The 22,048-nt window shown below is 40.3% G+C and overlaps 1 protein-coding gene across 4 annotated transcripts in view; it reads left to right on the plus strand.

Moving 5' to 3' along the window:
- CDHR1 (cadherin related family member 1) overlaps positions 1 to 22,048 on the plus strand; it is a 96,304-nt gene that overhangs the window by 9,300 nt on the left and 64,956 nt on the right. For 3 of the 4 annotated variants that reach the window (XR_002104829.1, XM_019555780.1, XM_019555779.1), the window contains exons 3-8: positions 7,891 to 8,036; positions 9,351 to 9,401; positions 11,997 to 12,086; positions 12,764 to 12,850; positions 19,673 to 19,789; positions 21,010 to 21,153. Coding sequence is in view for 3 of the 4 variants with exons in the window: in XM_019555780.1 (XP_019411325.1) it covers positions 7,891 to 8,036; positions 9,351 to 9,401; positions 11,997 to 12,086; positions 12,764 to 12,850; positions 19,673 to 19,789; positions 21,010 to 21,153 (635 nt within the window). In the remaining variant the exon portion in view is untranslated. The remainder of the gene's footprint in view (positions 1 to 7,890; positions 8,037 to 9,350; positions 9,402 to 11,996; positions 12,087 to 12,763; positions 12,851 to 19,672; positions 19,790 to 21,009; positions 21,154 to 22,048) is intronic. The other variant, XM_019555778.1, reaches the window with a different exon arrangement.

The raw sequence follows: 22,048 nt of genomic DNA on the forward strand, positions 1-22,048 counted from the left end.
AATTATAATAATACAATATACAACAGTAAGAATCAATACAAACCTAATAATAATACAATATAAAATAGTTGATATCCAAAACCAAAAACATGCTACCAAAATAAAAATGTTAAAGCTTATCCTAAGTCTGAGCTCACTTATGCTTTTCTATAGGGAACAGAGAGGGAGAGAAAGAAGCCAGAAATAATTGGGGAAGGGAAGGGAATGCATATCATCATATATATAAATATGTATTAAAAAAGAAAAACTGGGGCTTTTACTACAATTAAATATGGCCTCTTTCATCCATTTAACATGTTCTATGTACTGGCAGATCTCCAGTGAATGTATTTTAAAATCCAAGCAGCAAACATTCAGGTAACTTGTAGAAGGGGTTTACTTTTGTGGCCAAAGTCTGCTATATATTTTTAAAATAGCCTCATTTTTTGATTCCTGATCTCCTGCCTTAAGAGTAAATGGCTGAAAAAAATAACCTCGATTGAGTTAATGTGAAGTTTGAATTCATTGAAGTTTGGATTTGAGTCAGAATAAATGATAACTGAGCTATGGCCCACAGAAGCTCATTGCAGTTACACACCTGAGGGAAAGGATTTTTTTGGCTCGACTCCAAGGATGTTTCTGCAGAGTCCTAGCTAGAAGGGCTTTTTTGAGGTGAGGCATGGAGGAGATTCTTAGTTTACTTAGGCTCAGATCCCTTTTGAAAATTATTGAGGCAGCTCTCAAGGAAGCAGGAGACTTTGGATTGTTGTTCAGAAGCCAAGATACAGGGGTTCTCTAATTTGAGCGCTTTCCAAACCTCACTGCACTGTAATTTCAGGACTTTCTTTCCTGACTGGGCTAGAAAGAATATGAAAACCGCTGTTAGTAGAGGTGCACCAACACATTGGTCCGCTATTGGATTGGCATCAATATAAAAAAATTAACTTTATCAGAAATCAGCCTGATGTGACCGATAATTTGGATGATAAATGTCCATGCATGCATGCAGCTACAGTGCACTGCCTCTTCTGGTAAAGCACTGTTTTGTTTTGGGGTTTTTTCCCATGTCTGTCAAGTCCCTTTAGTGGGAGCAAATAGCCATGGGTGCTTCTTTCTTCTTCCCTAAAAGATAGGTCTCAGTGCAGAATGCTGGTTGTGTTGCTTCCAGGGTCTGAGTGGAACCACCAGGCTATGCACCTGGCTTTAAAAACTTTATAAAATTTACATTCTTTTACCAGAGTAAGATTATAGAAATGATGTATGTTGTTTACCTTCTCAGTTGGACTGGGATTGCACAGGCAGGTAACTGTCTAAAGTTTGGCACAGCTGAAAGAATACAGAGCACTGAAGGAGAAAAAGGGTTAGTTGTTTAAACTAGTTGTATAATCCCACTAGAATGGGACTATAGGAAGAAATAGGGTGCACAATATTGTTGCCACAGTCCCCTTATTTTGCTTTGTTGAGCACATAGAAACATAGACCAGAGGTCATCTAGTCCAACCCCCTGCCTGAGGCAGGATCATCACTATCCAAACCACCCTGTACAAACCATAATCTAAAATCTGTATATTTGGAATTTTGACTCATCTATTCAGGCATTACTTAATACTACCATTGTAATTAAATGTCAGTAAATGACTATTTCAGTGTATAAACTCACAGCTTCCAAATTCTATAAAAGATTTGTGGGTTTATAGCCTCACAAAGGATTACAGACTGAGAAGTGGAGGCAATGAAGGGCAATGGAAGAGCAACCACAATTTCCAAGCATCTGCTGATGCCAGGGAAGAAAAAGTTTGCTGGGCAAGTAGAGAGAAAGCCCCAGTGTTAAACAGTGCAGTTGTATACATGGATGCATGTCCAATTCAGACATGTTGTTAAATTAGTCAGAAAAGTACTGTACCTTGCACGAGCAGGTTGGCATCTTAATGTCTGTTATTTCTTAAGACCTGTACAATTAGAATGGCTCAATGAAACCATATCAGAGCTAGAGGGGGCAACCAGGGCACCAGCCCCAGGCATGAAGTTATGGGGAGGCATGAAGAAGTAGCAGCTGCTGTGTCACTGATGCTGCCCCGTGTGCGGCTGCAGGCCAGGACACAGAAGTGCCCAGATATACCTCCACATTGGCAACACCTATATGGCTGAGGGCTCCCAGCACTCTCACAGTACAAAGAGTCTTTGTTTGCACAGAGTCCTGCCACCCAGGAAGCTCAGAATATCCTCTTCTTGTCCTTCACTGCTCTTCTTTCCTATTCCTCCCCTATCCCTGTCTTCTGTGCAGTTGTAGCTATTCTCTGCAGCCCAGAACAACTGCAATCCCAGCTGCTTGCTGGATCTTTTCAGCTTCTTTTGCTGCTTCTGAGCTCCTACTATCTTGGCTCTTTTTCACTGCTTCTTTCTTACTAGCCTGGTTTTCTCACCACCTATCTCTTCATCATTACTGTTTCCTGTCAAATGCTCTCCAGCTCCTACTGTCCTTGTTGCAGTCCAGCTACCAATTTCCACGCTGCTCCAGATTTCTGCTACTATCTCCTATTCTTTCCATACCAGCTCAGAAACTCTTCCATAAGCTACTACTGCCTGCCAACTAGTCTGCCCCCTCTCTCCAACTATTTCTGTAGTTCATCCATCTCCAAAGTATTTAAACCATAAGAATCCCCCCAGGAACCCACCATCTATAACTTATTCCCACTCACTCATTTTCTCCAAAAAGAGACTTGCAGGAGTGAAAAGGTTAATCATTTTTCACTTTACATTTAGCAAATCTTGCTGCAAGCTAGGTACTGACACATGAATTTCCAGTCCAAATCATTCTTAAATTGTCCAGTGTCTTTAAATCCTGCATAATATCATCAGCTCACATTCCAATTACTCCAAAATGGTTGAACTAGTTGAAGACAGACTTTTCAAAAACATTCACCTCTCAACTGAGACAGAGGTTTTCAGCCCTAAAAGAAACCCTTTCCAGAGAAAATGATATGCAATCAAAGCAAGGTCTTGAAACAGCAGTGTCTTCTGCACTGATGTAGAAGGGCTAGTACAATACCATAATGAAGCATGTTCTGCCATTTAAAGGATACTGGATCAATAGGGCACTTGCTGGTGATCCATAAACAGCTGACTGGTCATATGGTGCTTGCTCTCATCCTTGGTTCCAGCCATTTTGTGGTATTGAAGACATCTGTAAATGAATTAAATATCCTCCTAAAATTATTAAATCAATTGTTGTAGGTTCAACAGGGATGTTATGCTATCACCAGTAGGAGAGGAAGTGATATAGCACCTAATGAGAAATATTTGTCTCAAAGCCTCTGTATTGAGAAGATAATCTCTAGTCAGAAAATTTTCATTCATTCTGTAGCAGTTTATGTTTTTAGCTCAGGAGAGTACAGGGACCACAGTTACATGTCTGGTTTGTTAGTCAAGATGGTTGTTTCCACATTTAAGCAGTTCTGGCAATGAAAACAGGAAAGAAGAGGTGAGCTGCCTGATCATGAATGTCAGATAGATAAGGTTATGTGGTAGTAAATACGCAGGGAGATTGTTAAGTGAGAACCCTGTGAGATACAGCCCACGTTACAAAGAAGTTTTGAGAACTGAATGCCAGGCTGAATGTACTCATGCATTATGAACCAGTTAACGAGAATCAAATAGATTGTGTTTGGACAAGATAGTAAGAAACTAGTTCATTTTCCTTCCCTTCCTATAATGCAACTGGAATTTGACTGAGACACGAACAGCAAATTCCCACAAGGCTGGAAAGTATTTGCTTGTTGTCAGGGACATAAACATCTTATGAAAGTGGATAACCAGGAAACCATGTCACAGCCAAGACCCAGAAGTCAACTCACAGAATAGGCAAAATAAGACAAAGGGGACATTTGTTTTCAGAATTCTAGACCTGATAATGTATTGTAATGCAAGTAGACTCATTGGCCCAAATTCATCCTCCTGTTGACTAACATGGATTTATGGGATGAAGTTGGCCTTTAATAAAGGTTTTTAATAAAAGTAAGTACGTTAGAGCTTCAGGACTGGGATCTTTACCAGCATTTTCCCTGTGCCTAGACGAATAATGTTTTATTTGCTTATGTGTCTGACAGGAAGAGGCTGTTTGCTCGAACCCACACATAAGATGTTAGTTGGATTTTGAATGTACTTACTTTTCAGTAAGTAGAGTCTATGTGCTAAGAGTAGATTTTTTAATTGGAATTAACACTGTGCTGAAAAGTGTTCCTGGAGTGTTAATTATATGGAGAATTTGTGCATTAAAATATAAGTCAGCTAACATTAGGAACTGAGACTGAACCAGTAGAGAAATTACAATCAAACAATCCAGTGAAAATGGCACGTTAAACACCCCGCACTTGCAAAACCAAAGGTGTGTAATACCCACAAAAGAAATGAAGATCAATGAGGAGCTTCATTTTCTCTTTGGAAACTTCAACAATCACACACTTTACATGAGCATCAATATTTTATATCATTTTGAGCTATTAGAAAAATTCTCTAGCATGTGCAGATCTTAATTTCCTTAAGAGATTTCAACAGAAGCAGTGTGTAGACTTATAATAACAGGACAGATGGTAGAGCTTATATTTGACTTACCTGGAAAGGGATGTTCCTCTCTGCAGATCCTACTTTCCTGTTATTCTGTCCCCCATCTACTTATGCTTTAGTGGGTAGGTTTGCATAAGTCCACGTTAAAATACTTTCATGTGTGTTTGAATAAAGTATTCTTTGAAAATCTGTATGCTGCACTTGCTATAGAATGTTTCTAGAGAGTAATGCTGTATTTTTTAGTAGTAGTGTGGTATTGTCCAGGAACCCTAGCCATGGACCCCACTGTCCTAAGTGGTGAACAAACACACTACCAAAAGATGGTGCCCATCCCAAAGAAAAGGAGATAAGATCCACTGGTTGTCACCAACATGGCTATGAGACCGTAGACATGTCCCTTGCCTTTGTGATTTCATGTCTCTTATAATGGAGGTGTTAGGAGCTTGCCATATGATGGTATCATTGAGTTTAATTAAAGTGATTCTCTTTCTGTGGGTGAAAGGTATAATAGACTGCAAATGTCAAGAGCTATTTTTATCACTAATGTTCACAGCACTTGAAACACAAAATTTAGGGGTTTTTTTAAGCAAACATAGCTTCAACAGCTGACATAGACAAATGTACAAGAAACCCATAGCAGGACATCTCAGATAGGCAGAGGAGATCAGTTGGAAGGCAAAGAAACAGTTCAGCATCTGGAAAGGAAACAGACAAGACAGAGACAGTGATAAGGGAAGAGGCACAGAAAGTGAGACTGTAATTAAGAAGTGAAATATTGTAAAAAGAAAAAGAGGGTGAGAAAAATACTGTGTTCACAATGAATTAAGTGGAGTTACTTCAGATATACACCTATATAAATGTGATAAGAATTTAGCCTTACACTTGTTAAACAGCAAAGACCAAGCTTTTAAAAATGAGACTATTTGAAATCAGCAGGAGCTGCTAGATGTTCAGCACTTGAAAATTAGCTCTCTTCTTTAAAAGGCTAAGACAGGATGTAGATATCTATGTACCCACCTGTGTCACTCTATTTTAAAAAAAAGCTACATGTAAGATTTTCTGCCTTCCTTTTTGTAATTATTTACTTAGGAGCAAGAAGTGGGAGAAAGAAAACATCCTGTGTAACAGCCCAATGGCTTTTCCTACTCACTTTTTTAATTACAACATTGTTTTTAGTTTTTTCTCTTTTGATTAATCCCAAGAGGAAAATGAAGTGACGTGCCAGTTTTGTGAGCCTGTTCTGAAAACTTTCACTATTCACTGGGGATTTGTTGAGTTGGTTCACAGAGGTGTCTGTTAGTTTTTGCAGAATATAATCTTTATTTAAAAGACAGTCCCTGTTTCTAGCACAGGGCCAGTAGCAGAGATTATTGTGCAAATGCCATGCACTGTTGCAGTGCAATGTGACTAAGCGTTCAGAAAACTAATCAGAATAGTCTCTCTCTCTCTCTCTGTATATACGTATTCGGAAATAATCAGTCTGGGCTAACTATGATCCTCCAATGCCATGTTGCTAGTTGTGCCAATAGTCCATGGCGCTGTTATTGAGAGAGGTTCATTGCTGCATCCACAGGGTAAGCAAGTGAGCTTTGAGCAGGTTGTATTACAAACCTGAGAATATAAAAGGGAACCCATCTGGTGCACAGATACTGCTGACAGCACCACAATTACAGCAACAGAGTAATATTATGTTATTGTTAATAGTTAAGGATATAGTAACCTGCAACAGCACTGTCTAGTTTTGCTTTGAAATGAGATTAAATCCAAGTGAAGCTGACCTGAGTTATAGTTAAAATCATACAAAATTCAGTGTTTGGAGTATTTTTAACATGGAACATGGCAAGATATGGTGCTTATATTTGACAATGGTACACACCTCATGTGAATGCCTAAATCCAAAGTCCAACTCTGCCATATTAATTTCTCCCTCAAACCACAAACACACCTCTCCTCTTTTTGCTGTTGGTTACTTCCCAGGCTCACTGACAAAGGCAGGGAAAAGATTTATCCCTAACCTCCTCCACACAACTTCTGCATCCCAGGACTTTTGCCACCGAGTTAAATATTATTTTATATAAGAATGGTTTTATAATCTGAACCAGGAAAAAAGATTAAACCATAATTTTAGAGCTGTGAAAAACTTTCAGTGGAAGGAGTGACTTGCCCAGTAGGTAAAGCAGTAGAAGATAAATCAGGACACCTGAGTCCTGTCCCTGACTCTGACAATAATTTGCTATATGACTTTGAACAATTAACTTAACTCATTTATGCCTCACTTTACTTATTAGAAAATGCAGATAATTATGAAAAATGAGCACAACAACACGATCAGACCCAGTTAATTAATTTTGTAAAATACTTTACCTTGGATGAAGGATGCTCTGTAAGTGAAAAATAGACTAAGAGCCTTGCAAGGAAGCTGCATAATAAATATGCCTCACAATGTTTTGAAAATGTAGGTGTTACAGTCCTGCAGGAAATGCCACTTTTTATACAAAGAGCCAGTTCACTGAAGTTGGCATTGACTTCTCACATATTTAAAAATAGATGATACAATTTATCTTTTCCTAGCTTGTAAAAGGAGTAAATTGATTAGTTTACATGGTTCATTAATTTGAATGTGAATGAGTGGCTGTCTGTGAAGAATTTAGTAAGTGGAAGCTATGTGGTAGAGTGTTTTGCATTTATTTAATTCTGAAAGGATGAAAGTCTGTAATCTTTCTCTTATTTCTTGAACTCCATAGCCTACACTGACCTCTTGTACAAATGTTCTCTTCTGTTTTCATGAGCCTCCTTGGTTTTGTTACATTTCATTTTTCCAGTGAAAGATAGCTACCCTTTGAGTACAAGGAGAGGAGGAGTGTCTTCTGGTTGGTCATAGGAGGCAGTGGGTATTTCATATTTCTCTATTTTGGGGGGCCTCCAGTAAAATTGAGGGCCCAAAGGGCCCTCATGCTCCAAATTAACTGAAATTTTGAGAGTAGATACCCTAAAATTAATAGAGGAGACAGTTTATTTGATGTCTCCCTTTTTTCTGTTATCATCACCTTGGTCTTGCCTGGGTTCAGGCAAGGCCTGCTACTCCTCTTCCAGGTACATAGATAAAAATAAATGGCTGATTTTAAAGGTATTCTGCAGATGAGAGTTCTGGAGGGGGACAATGGTCTTTGGTGAGCTGGATTTAACCAATAGGCAAAAAATTATCATCAAAACCATTAAACTACTTGTTATTTATGAATACACAAATACATTACCAAGGAACTCATTTATAAGAAATAGTATGAAAATACATGCTGCTTGAAGTTACCACAGAACAGTTTTGTGAAATAACTCACTTCACCTCTTCAGGTACACATGTGTATACTCTGAATGGAACTGACCCAGAAGGAGAACCTGTAACCTATGGAATTAAATTTGAAGCAGGGTTAAGACGATACTTTGCCATTGATGTGAACTTTGGGAATGTCACATTGATTGAAGAACTTGATAGAGAGGTAATGTACAGTGAAATGGTACCACCCTATAGGGCCCAGCAAGCAATTCAAGTTCTTTACAGAATAGCGTCAACTCATTTGGTCCCAAAATCATTCAACTTATGATGCAATAGAATATTACTGACATTAGTTATATAGTGTATTATATTACCTATCACCCATTATCCCAGTTTATGCATAAAACTGTCTCTTACGCAAAATGTGGAGGCACCAGGCTGTTAAGCTCTTGCTGGAGGTCACTGTTTATTCCCGTCAGTTTCCTGTGTAGTTCCTAATGTAGTTAAGTTTTCCGAAACCTTGTGGATAAAATCTGATTTTTGTTATGAAGCTTCGCTGTGCACATTTTTTTATATCCACACAAGTATTTTTTTAGATTTAGAATGCTATATTAAGGGCTATATTGCTACATTGAACTTTTCTAAATATTTATATAAGAGGTTATTCAAAATTATAGACATAAAAGGCACTAAGAGAGATGTTTCCATTTAAATAATGTCAGTCCAAGATAGCCCCACTAATAAGGTATTTCAGGTAATCAAATTACTCCAGGATCCTGTTCTCTAAACCCATGAGTTGCTTTTTCAGATGAGACTATTCAAGATTTACAAATTCCTTTAGATATGGTACCAAAGGGTGGAGGTGTCTCACTAGGTCCAGAAGTGTGAGTTAAACTCTACTCTGGACTCATGCCAAAGGTCAACCCAAGTAGATCTAGTTAGAAATTGATGCCTTGGTTATTTAGGTTGTGGAGTCAAAGGTGGGTTTGATCCTAGCCAAATGAACCACATTAGCTGAATGACTGTTAGGCTTGGATGGACTTCAACTTTAAAAAAACATTTTCAAAGACAGTAAAACTTTCACAAAATAACTCTTTAAGTCATTGTATTCTTGAAAAATATAAGGATTTAATTCATCTAGATCTTCATAGGAATACTTTTGTCTATCCAGTCCACTATTCTACCTCTAACAGAGGTCAGCATAAGATGCTACAGATGTAAGGAGTCCGGAGGTAGGCACATGTAAAGTAATCTGTCCCCCAAGAAGAGAGCTCATCCTAATAGCAAAAGATCATTTTAAAATCTGAAACATAAGAGTATATCACAGATTACAGCATAGGATCCTGAAAGATGATTGTCCAAGTATGCCTTATTGTTGGGACTAGGTCAAATTGACACCAAAAGCTATGATTTAACTGGCTTTCTTTTTTGTTAGTATAATAGGGCTGGATACTTCTGTGATTTATTTAAACACTCAATGCTTCTTTGAATCTTGCTAAATACTGGATCTGTTTTACATGGATTCCTTTATTTGCAGAAAGAAGATGAAATCGAAGTAATAGTCAGTATTTCAGATGGCATAAATACAGTAAGTATTCAAAATTGCCAATGCTTGTTTTACTGACGGTGTCAAGGAAATCATAGTAGGTCACGCCTAAATCTTGTTCGTTGAACAGTCATTTCTAGATAATTATGGATTCTGTTGTCCAAGGGGGCAGTCTGATTCAAACTAGGCTGCAAACATAGCATTTTCAAACAGGAATCTGTCTTGGGCTGTGATCTCTTTGGGTCTCATGCCCTTAAGAAGAGTTAGGCCTGCCAGATTCTTGGAGGCTCTGTAACAAAATATAAGGCATTACACAAGTTAGAGTTGGAGATTCAGGATCAGGTATTCCTCTCCCTAAGTTCCTAGTGAACCTATGCCTCAGAATGGTATTAGGAGTCTTTACTGAGTAATGTGCTGTTTCATCTTATCTTTGGTATGTTTCATTAGGGGTCCCACAAACTTCTCTCCTGTTTTCACTTGTTTTAAAGAAACAAGTTTTTCAGTTTTAAGGCACAGCACTGGCAGCCAGAGGGGGAGGGCAGCAAAGAAGTTAAGGTGATCCAGAGGCATTAGCTTGAGTCTTATCTTCAGAATGCTAAAGGCTGCCCTCAGCTGACTCAGCTATAAATAAATATCTGGTAATTTGGAGTGTGGAATCAGAGGTGGACAGATAGGATGCTAGTGACTTTGCTCCCTTGTGTACAGTTCATTACGGAAACTGGCATGCCCAACAGGCTTCTGGCTGTGACCTTGATTGACAGTCAGAAAATATTGTTTTTATTTCTCAGTGGGAGCATCTACACACACACTTTACTGAGGAGTTGACTAACTAACTCCGCAGTAAAGCTTCACTGTCTACACAGTGGCACTATTAGACCAGAGTAAATTAATTAACTCTTCCATTAACTGTCTGATACAAATACTATCCTATGGCAGAGTTATTTAGTGTACCACAACACATGTGTAGATGGTGACCAGGACTAGCCAGCCCTTCACTGTAGCATCCTTGTGCCCTAGCCAGTTACTCTGGGGCACGTTAAGCTGAGGCAGAGCAGCTCCGGGCTGGCAGGCTGACCCCTCTTACCCCCTACCCTTGGCCTCCTGCCAGCCGGGGTTCTCCTGCCCCAGCTCAATGTACTGTAGCCCCAGGTGCACATGTAAACACTGTCTGGGAGCAATAAATTCTGGTGAGAACTATGCACTAATTTCATGTGTAGATGCACCCAATCTGTCACAAAACTATCCATGAGACCCTGAAAGAGTCATTTAACTTCTCCATTTTCATTTCCCCATCAATAAAACTGGAACAATGATCATCTGGAACGTTTCCCACCTCAAATAAAGAATTTGTGAACATTTGAGTGGTACTCAACTACTAAGATGATGAGTACCATAGAAATTCCCACAATTAGGGCAACTATATAATTCAAATATGTCTCTTTACTTCACTAATAAATGTGCAGTTTTGTTGGCAGTTGTTATTGTCTACTATATATTTATAAATACAAAAGGGACTACATTTTGTTGGATGCCACAGTGATTTCTAGATGTATATGTAGAAAGATATTTTCCAAATCATATGCATATCTGTGCTCATGCCCTACTTACAAAAAGGGTTTGGAAACGTAAATAAATTGCTGCAAGGTAGGGTAGGATAAGAATTTACAGCCTGTCAGCTACTCTGTGATAACTGCCTATGTGCACACTTTTACTATGTAGAAATGCAAAGTAGATTATCCCTTAATGAAAGTGCAGTTAAATAACTTGAATTTACCAAGGGGTCAGAGTTTGTAAATGGGATGGTTACCAGAATAACTGATGCCCTGTAAGTTTACAATCTGGCTACTTACAGGTAACGTTTGTTTGTATACCTATTTCCTTACACCAGCACCTGTTGATGAGTCATTTGTGCACCAGCATGGTCAAGAAGGGACACATTTGAACATGCACCTGCTCAGGTCACCTATTTGTATGCACATAGTAGGATGTTTAGGTTTGTAGCAAGTTTAATAAGTATGAAACTAACTTTGAAAATCAGGCCTATCAGCTGTAATTTATATAATGTGCTGAGACTTTTGTAAGACATTGCGTACATCAAAATACTCATCTCAGAGAATACTTTACCTTCCATTCTTAAAATAATTATTTAAGAAGACTTGTTATGCTGCTGGGGGGGGGGGGGCAGGTTTCCACTTCTGATTTGGTAGCAGAAGGACATTCCATGACAAAAAAGTTTTTCCATTGCTATTGAAATTATTCATCAAGCGGTTCTCAATGTTTTAGACTTAAGATGCCCCTCTGAAAATGCAAACTCTTAGCTTTCGCTTGTTTCTTTACTACAGAAGAAAGAATGGAATAATTTTTCTGTTTCAAGGAACTCCGAAAGAGCATGATAGGTCAGGATGTTTTTTGACATATGAATACCTATTTGAAATCTCTGGGTTTATCTTGTGAGTCTTGGGTAGGTTTTTGCGTACCTAGTAGTGCTAATATTGCATGCCAACCCTTGCTGCACTTAAAGGATCTCACATCACCCTGTTTGAGAATTACTGAGAGACAGAGTAGACAAATGAAAGAGCAGACAAATGAAAGTGCTACAATTCAGTTTGATTACGTTTTCATCATATTCCACTCCAGGTTGATGAAAAAGTCAGAATCCTTATAACAGATGCCAACGATGAGAGCCCAGAGTTCATCAACACACCTTACATAGTCCATGTCCCAGAGGTTGGTTGACTTCCTTTGCATACTGCATGTTTCAGTGCTTCAACAGAATGTATAGAAGTACATCTAGTATGTTTTTAGTGATGATATATCATCATTGATGAACTTTTACTTTTTATTATGGAATTTTAGTTAGATATTGGGTGCTTGTGTCATGCACACTTCCTGAGAAGTCTTATACTATTGTCCTCCATAATAGCATGAGAGATGAAGCTGTGATATTTGCACAGTATTTTCCATAGAAGGCCTGCTTCTGCACTAATATCAATGAGAATGTTACCACCGACTTCAAATGGAGGAAGAGCAGCATTCTAGGAAAGTCATTCCTATAATTTCAGATTTCATTATCTCCTTGAACCCTATGAAAGTATCTCTTTCCCTTTTTTGTCCCTATCCCCCTTATTTAAAATATTTTTCTTTATCTCCCCTTCTTATTGTCTCCCGCACTACCTTCTCGGTTGATACACTTGCTTATCCACACATAAGTTTCACTTCTCCTTTTCACTGACTTGTCCTTTATCAATTCCTCCAGCTTTTATTTCTCCAGATTTTTAATTCCTCTCTCTGCTTCTCATTTCTTGTCTTCTTACTTATTAATTCCTAATCTTTTAGCCATCTCATCTTTTACCTTGCATTGCTCTGCAGACACCTCTGAATCTGCTATCTCATTTGATTTACAGGACACTCCCTCAGGGAGTAGCATCCTCAAGACTGAAGCAGTGGACAGAGATACAGGTTCTGGAGGAAGCATCAACTACTTTTTACAGGTAAGGGTCTTGCTTGCATTTTTCAAATAATGTCTCTTTTTTGCTAAGGTATGTAGGAACCAGAAGAATAAGATGAGTCCATGAAGCTTAACCTGACAGACATATATATCACCATAAGTACCAGTAGTGATCCAGACAGTGCATGAGAAACAGATTCTAAAATAATTGGCAACACCTAGGAAAATGCAGTGAACTGTCAGAGTTCAACTTCAGTTCAGAATTCAGGCACCTTGAGCCCCACTCCTGCTTTCTCTGAGCCTTCTCAGCCTAACATAGCAGTGCTTAGCTATGCTGTGCACAGTCCTCGGTCTTAGCTATCTGTGCTGCCTAGACTGCAAGCAGTTCTTATACTAGTATAGTTTATTGGTTAGGGATGTGCTCTTTTATTACAAGAAATATATCAGCTCCAACTCCAGTGTGAATGTTGTTACATTAGTGTAAAGATGCCTTTTCCCCAGATAAATTAGTCCCTTCCTAAAATAATAAGCTACACCACTATGAATATATTCACACAGCTATAAGCTCACCCACTTTAATTGTACCTGGATAATTGAAGCAGTATGAATTACTGGGTAGTGAGAAAACAGGAGTCCAGACAGAAGTCAACTACAAATAGAGATGAGCCCCTGAGAAAATTCTTGTGTTTGGGTTTAGCATTATAAGCTGATGGTGAAGTAGGGTCTGTCTTTAAAAAAAAAGACTAATACACATGACTAAATATTTTTGGTCATCGCCACATATTCATTTAAACACATCTTTTGACTTTTGCTGCTCTCCCCTAATGATTTCACTGCTGATAACTTATGCAGTGTTTTAAGTTTCTACCAGATCATCTGTTTCCTGCCATATTGTTGACATCCTCATGGTTACTTTTTTCCCACAACATAATCTCACTCTTTTTTCTTTTTAATCTGGAGCCTACCCTCACTTTGGCAATATGAATAAAAGTACAAACAAGGGCAACCTCTCTATCCACAAGTCTTAGTGAACTAATAGCATCACTGCCTAAGCTTGGTTAAAAATATGCATGCCTCCACCATACTATTTTATAAAACACCAGCAACACTGTGATTGCTGTGAGTAACACAGAAATGAAGCACTTTGTGAGCAGTTGCCCTGCTACTGGTTCATGCAAGGTTAATGAATAGGGTGGGTCACATCACAAAACCATATTTGGTAACAATTTGTCACCTGCAGGCCAGATGACACAACTCTGCACTCTGGATCAGGCCCATGGGCTGGCCCTTCACCAATTATTTGTCCCACAGTGCCTGAGATTGGGCACCACTAAACTATCCTGGTCCACGGAAATGAAATCACACTTGTGGATGTGAGCCCCACCCTCCAATTCAGGGCAGTGGCTCCTTGTTTGACCAGTGCATGGACAGTTCAGTTTGCTCTGCCACAGCTGGCTCTGTGAATACATACAGGACGGTAACAATTCACCCTCTCCAATGCCATCTTCCCTGTTAAGCTGCACCTCATGTGGGGTGCCCTTGGACTCTGCTTTGGAACTCTTATGTCCCGTCCTCTACTCAGCTGCCACCTCTTGATGGAAATTATTGTTGTTGTTCTTGAGAGTGGGAGACTGCCTATTGTATTTTGTATGTTGGGGTCTTTTGCCAACCTGGGTCTGACCCCTGTTTTTCTCTAGCTAGACCTCTGTAACCCGGGCGGTACTCCAAGAGGTACCCCCTCTCCGGTTGAAGGGATCAAAGCAGGTGCACAAGTGCTATGGGAGGTGTAGGGACTCTCCTGCCCTACAGAGCAGAGCCAGACCACCAATGGGGATTTAACCATCTACCTTTTAATACTGGGAACATAAGAGGCATAAATCAGAGGGTATAGTGGACACTACAATGCCCCAAGGGGGCAGGATTCAACAAAGGTTAGACACTTACAATCATTAACAAAACAGGGTTAACAAAATATAAAACACAAACAGCAGAACAAACAAGCAAGCGGTTTTGCCATCTTGGAACCAGAAAAACACCAAATTATATTCTAAAAAGCAAACATCTACAACGTTCATTAATTTGATTTAAAAAAATGTTTGCTCTGGTTTACATGTGTTTGTACAATGGAAATATAGGGGATTGCACAATAGCTTAAAATGAAGTCTTACTCTTGTATATTGTGGGGGGTATAGGTTTGTGGGGGTGGGGGTGGTTATTTGGGGTGTGAGCAGGTATGGGGTTGGTGGTGGGCTGTGTAGCAGGGAGGGTGGCTGGGGGGTCTGAGGGGGTGTGGGTGTGGGGGTCTACATATAAGGCAGTGTGAGGGGGGTGTGGATGCCCCTGCCTACACACACACACAGACTCTGCTTCTGCCTGCATGCACACACTCTGCCCCTGCCTGTATGTGTGCACACACCCCCAGACTGGCAAGTTCCCATGCTCCCCAGTCCAGCTCAGAGCCAGGAGTGGTGCCGGAGCAGGATGGGGGCAGAGAACTGGGTGGGGGTGGGCAGGGCTGGACTCCGCCTCCTGCTGCTGGCTACCCCTGGGTCCTACTGCCCCTGGGCTCCTGTACTTTTTGACAGGCTGCCAGGAGCAGATAATATTTTCTAAATTTTTAGGAGTCCCACAAGCCACATAGAACAGCTTGGCAGGGCAGATCTGGCCTGTGGGCCATATTTTGCCTGCCCCTGGGTCAAAGCATAATGCAAAAGCAAAAATATTCCTTTAAAAGCAAAACATAATGAAAATCCATCTCAGCACTTAAATGCAACTGGTTTTGAAAATGTCAAAGGCTAAATGTCAATGTAATATCTGCATCAGTCCAAGCAGTAGCATAACTAAAGGAGAGGTGACTGTGGCAACAGGTCTGGGTGCCACCTATGGGAGGGAAGGAGGTGCACAAAATTAGCCACCACCACAGCTGGCAATGCAACAGCTGGCACCAAAAGTATATTGAGATGCCTGAATGCCATGGGTAGCAGCAATGCATGAGACACCATCATTGGCTGCACTACCAGCAGCATGGTGACAGCTGGTCTTGGAACTCAGATGGTGTTAATGTTGCCTAGAGTCAACACCCAGAGCCAGTGCCCCAGTCACCCCCACCATCTTTAAGCAGCTGGCTGAAGCTGTCCCATGCACCAAAGGTATCCAAGGCATGGAGCTGCCTGGTTATGCCTCTGAATCCAGGACTTGTCACTTGTCATGAAGCTGTACACAACACGTCAATCACCCCAACATAGTGTCTCATACGCTAGGGACAGAAGTTACACAAAAACTCGTATAAGTGGTTGGAAAGTGGTTCAAATGTGTAACACAAGAGAAGATCAGTGCACATAAACTTCTTTCAAAATGGGCAAAATCCGTTTAGGATAAACCTGGATGGATGTAGTATCAGAGGTAACTGATTTAGCTAGGGGCAGATATTACACATAAATCAGTTTAAGTGATCATAAACTGGTTTAAACCTGTAACAGATTAGTTGTTCAGTGCACATAAACCAGTTTGAAAATGGCTGAAACTGGTTTGAGATGAACCTGGCTGAACGTAGTATCAGACTTAACAATTTGGGTCAAACTGGTTTATGCAACGTCTGTCCCAGACCCTTTGCTGATTTAAGCATCCCAGCATACTTTACAGCAGGGCTGCCCCCTCTCCTCTGCTCCCTGGCTGGAGCTCTGGGAGTCTGCTGGGTTCCCCATGGCCCACACCCCACCTCTCGCCACTCACTGCTTAAGTAGAGATCCCTTCCTCCTCTCTCCCACAGCACAGACTTTAGTCAGTATGTTATATGCTAGCTAATGCTGTGTAAGGCAGATAGGACAGTGTCCACTTAAGGCTTTTTGGAGGTAATCAACAGCTCAGATGATAATTTCCCTTCATTCCTTCCTTTGGAAAAGGCAGACAAGGTTCCTTGGGTAAATCTGATATCTTTTATTAGACCAACTAAATAGTTGGAAAAAAAATTCTTAGAAAGTTTTTTGGTTTAAGAACCCTTTGTCAGCCTGAGGAAGGATCTGCAGTTCGTGTGTGCTCTTCCTGAATGAATAGTAAAGAAGCCAGAGGCTGGTATGCATTTTCTTCTGGAAAAAGCTGTTTAAGAAGAGCCCGTAATGAGTGAGGCTTTGTTTTCTGATGAGATATTAAATGCTGATAAATGCTCTGTTATCATGGGGAGGGACACCTCCCTAATCAGGGTGTCCTGCCGGGGCCTGGTCATGCCTTCCTCAGTCCCCGGCTTCTAGCCTGAAGCACTGTGGGCATGTGCCTGCATTTCTGGGATGTCTGTCTGGTTACAAAACTGATTTAGCCTAGCCAGATTAGACTAACATGCAAAGATTGAATCAATTCAGGCTCAGGCTTTTTGAATGTCTGTCCCTAGCCTTTCGGCTAACTCAATTTAATGGACTTCTGTCTCAGATCCCCTCCAGATTCAAGTTAAGTCACAGTCTCCCAGCATGCCAGGATGCTTTGCACCACCCCTGTAACACCCTCCCCCCACAGGGTGGGCAAGCTTGCCTTGGCCCATGCTGTCTGCTCCAGCCAAGCAAGGGGGGTGTGGTGGAATAGTACCCCTCCCCTCCCCCTTTCCCCCTTCTTCTCACCCTGGCTTCTGGCCTGGGCCACTGCAGACATGAGGCTGCATTTCCAGAATAAAAAATGAATGTCTGTTCACTTGCTTATCAGTTCAATCTACACAGCTTAGACTAACCTGCAAAGATTGAATCAATTCAACCTCGGGCTTTTTGACTATCCATACTTAGCCCTCTCCTGCTTTTAAACACAAGACAGAATGCCAGCAAATGGCTGTTTATTAAGAGAACTCTTTGCAGAAGTGCTGTGCAAACAGCTGGCACTCAGATTGGGTATGAAACTCTCTCCAGTCTCTTGTACTGCAAACTCTGCTTTGCCTCCATGGTCCATGCAGGTTGATGTGCCCAGTGAGAAGCAGGGATAACTGTACCAAGTAACTGATTCATTAGAGGATTTACTCAGAAAGTATTTATGTAGGATTAAAGCTAATCCTCTTTCTAGGAGGTAAATGAAAGCAAAGACACATTAAACTAAATACCTTGAACAGACAAAAAGAAAAAAGAAACCCTATACAAACATTGATCTTATTGCAAAGGGAATCGTTTTAAATCCAGTTTCACTTACAGATTTTCTCTGCAGTTCCTGCAAGTCATGCAGATTAAGTCAGTACATAAAAACCCACCTATCTTGCAGAAAATCAGTCTTAATTTTATTTCTATTATCATTTTTTGTCCTGTACTTTGCCAATGTTTCCCACTTTTGTGACAAGTGACCTTCATTTTCTCCTTATCAACAAGCAAACAACAGTCAATAAGTTGCATTAATATCATACATAATCACCCATTGAACAGACACATTGTGTACAGAGCACTGTTATCATAACTTGATAGTTTTTACAGGTGGAACTAATATTTGATAGCAGGTATGGCCATGGTGATTATTATTAAAATTGCATGTAGGCACCTGTTCAGATTCCTGTTTGGAATTGCTTGTTAATAACTTAAACTTTCACCTTTGTGGCAGAAATGTCCAGATTTGGATTGTGCCTCAAGAAAATGTCTAAAGTTTAAGTAAAATTGGTTTAGTCACTTTATTTTTAATAGTAGGGGGATGAAAAATATGTACTTTCGCATTATACAACATCGGTATTACCTTAATCCTGCATGCAGTCACATCAAATTGAAGTCAAAAGTTGAAGTTTGGCATGCATATATTCTTATTATAATGAAATGCCATGGTGTTTTTGAGTTGCACAATACAAGTGCAATTGATTTTTGCAATCATTTTTTCATTAAGCTTATAAATTGTGCTGCTGAGAAAGGCTCTGACATACATGCATGTGTGGCTGGCTAGTCCATGTAGCAAAAATTCTACTTGAAATGTACACTGGTCGGAGGAATGACTCCACAAGAACTTCTGACTCCAGGTCTAATTGCTCCTAAGTTTTGTGGAACAGGGTCTCTCTTTTCTATAGCTTTTTTACAGGGTATGTTTTAGACCAGGGGTCAGTAACCTATGGCCTGAAGGCCAAATCAGCCTACTGAGCAATGTTATCCAGTCCACAAAACTAGGATATTGGTAGCAGTTCAGTGGTGGAGGAAGCATTGGTGTGGTTGATATTTAGGGAAAAAAGTGTATTGACAGCATTTCAGTGGTGGCGCTAGGCAGTGGGGGAAATAGCAGCAGCAGCCAGATCCCAAGTAGCGGTCCACATTTGGACTAAGCTGCATTCATTTGGCCCACACCTCCTAAAAGCTCTTTTGAGCTGTTCCAGTAGTAGTGTCTATGCAAATACACCAAGACAATTTGGGTGCCCAGTGTTAGACACCTTAAAGGGTTCTGATTTTCAAACACTTTCAGAGTACTCAAGGGTTTATGAAAATCAGAACCCATTTGAATGCCTCAATTTGGACATCCAAAAAATTCCTAGTTGCTTTTGAAAGTCTGGTAGAGTTCTGAACTAAGTCCTGAAAAGGGGCACAAAATTTTTTGTGCGTTTTTCCCCATCTTTTTTTTTCTGTTAAAAAATTCTGTGGTAATTCTATTGACTGAAGTAAGCTATTAAGGTTGCAAAATGAAACACTAAAAGGTCAGGAAATGTCTACGTTACATTTGTGACTTATTTTAAATAATGAGAAAATTGTAGTATGTTCATGAATTGTTCATAAACACATAGAAGTGAAATTCATTAACTAAATTATGACATATTTCCCTCCCAACCCTATCATTATTCTAGTCTTTCCCTTGAGCAGATAAAGTAAAATTTAAGTCCCAACAGCAATCTTGTTTCTATGCCTCAAATCTTTCACTACCGTTTTTTTTCTTCCAGAACATCCATACTAATAAATTTACAATTGACCGGCACAGTGGTGTTCTTCGCATCAAAAGAGGGGTTACCCTGGACTATGAAAAATCAAGGACTCATTTTGTTACCGTTGTTGCAAAGGTATCAAGCTCTTTCCTGAGAGAAGATACTGAGAAGGGGAAGGGCTGCAACTATGCAAAGCTGCATTTGGAATGCTGCAAAAGTCTAGAGCCAGCATTCCACACCACCCTCTTGGGTGGGAATTAGACCCAGACGAATGTAATTCCTGGCCTACCCTCATTCTGGCCAATGTGCAACAGTCAGCTGAGTGTTGCCTGTGGGCATTGTCTACCACTATTAAGGCCATGAAGCAACATATAAGTGTTGAAATTCAACTATCTTAGCACAGGATGAAAGTGACACTTCTGTTCTTCAGAAACTTACTTTCCCAGTTTTCCTTGTTACAATGAAGATGCCAAAATGTACCCACTTTTTAAATTTCCAGCAAAATTATTCATTTGTAGCCAGAGCTTGGAAGTAGTAGAAGTTAAAAGGTTGAGTCCTCTCTCTAATTGGCTTTTGCATGTCAGGAACACAGAGCTAATGGTACCACAGTCCACAAAAATCATTTATACATTGTAGCCATTTAAGAGCTGCTGGCTTTGTGCTCTCCTACACTTTTGATTATATCAGAAGAGAGTTCCTAGGAGACTTTGATCACATGCTCTGTTTAAGCCTTCCCTAGCAATGCTACTTGAAGTGGTGTATTCTTCCTATTATGTTAGATCTACGTTTAGAATAAAAAGCTATACATCCTCTTGACCAATTTTTGCTTCTTTTTCTAACTCTCCCTTTTTCTGAAAGCCCTGGAATTTTCTGCCCTAAGTGGTGTTGATACACAGGATATCAAATACAAAATGATATGATTCTTTGTAGTGACCTAACCACTTCTTAACTCCAGAGAGAGTCAGGCTGTCCCTCTAATCAGAAAGGGAACAAAACAAGCTGAAAATAGCAGAAACACAACAGAGCAGAGTGTATTGTAACAGTTGGCATTAGCTGATTGGTTCTAATATCATTTATCTATTTCCACGTAGTATTGACCTGAAAAATTACCATTTTCTTGCTAAGCACATATGAAATAAACACACACACACCCTCCTCCCCACAATCCTTGCTTCTCATTCTCATGCATCTGTTCTTCTGTGTGTTGATAGAGATATAATAGCTTATAATAGCTTTAGGAATGAACAGTGAAGGCTAATCAGAGATGTGTGTGGTATTGTAAACTGATAGGTCCACAATCAAGGGGTCTCAGGCAAATTTCAACACTGTGATCTTTACAATGTGTGTTCTTTCAGGATGGTGGTGGGAAGCTCCGAGGAAACAACAAGGTGTTTTCAGCAACAACTACAGTCACTATCAATGTGGAAGATGTTCAAGATACCCCTCCCATGTTCATTGGGACTCCCTACTATGGATATGTCTATGAGGATACCCTGGCTGTGAGTATCACTATCTTTCACCTTCTGGAGAGCCAAGAAATAAACATATTCACTATTAAAAGCATTGGGTTATGTTTACATAGTAGTTTATGGCACCAGCTTTACATTACTAAAGACCCAAATCCAAATTTCTGACTTGAGCCTTAACAGAAAAGACTATGGTAAATCTCAAGCTAGTACTTCTTTCATAGATTTCATAGACATTTGGATTGGAAGGGACCACGGAGAATCACCGAGTCCAGCCCCCTGCCCCATGGGCAGGAAGTCAGCAGGGATCATAGGATCCCAGCAAGATAAGCATCCAAAAGTCTCTTGAAGGCATTCAAAGTGGGTGCTTGAATCACCTCCGGTGGCAGTCTATTCCAAAACATGGGGGCTTGGACAGTGAAAAAGTTCTTTCTTATGTCCAGCCTGAACCGGTCGTGGTGGAGTTTGTGACTGTTTGATCTTGTCATCCCTTGGGGCACTCTGGTGAACAGACGTTTCCCCAGATTCTGATGAGCACCCCTGATAAATTTATAGGTGGCCACCAGATCACCCCTTTTCCAGGCTGAAGAGCCCCATGACTCTCAGCCTCTCAACATAAGGTCTGTTTTCCTGCCCTATGATCATGCATGTAGCTCTCCTCTGCACCCTCTCAAGTTTCTCCACATCCTTTTTGAATTGTGGAGCCCAGAACTGGACACAGTACTCCAGCTGCGGCCTCACCAAGGCTGAGTACAACAGGAAAATGACGTCCTGGGATTTGCTTGAGAAGCATCTATGGATGCAAGCCAGAGTTTTGCTTGCTTTACTAGCTGCAGCATCACATTGAAGGCTCATGTTCATCTTGTGGTCAATCATGACCCCCAAGTCCCTTTCATCTGTAGTGCTAACCAGCATAGCACTGCTAAGC

Source organism: Crocodylus porosus, unplaced genomic scaffold (genome assembly GCF_001723895.1).
Source record: "Crocodylus porosus isolate Cpor-Errol unplaced genomic scaffold, CroPor_comp1, whole genome shotgun sequence".
Classification (NCBI taxonomy): Eukaryota; Metazoa; Chordata; order Crocodylia; family Crocodylidae; genus Crocodylus; species Crocodylus porosus.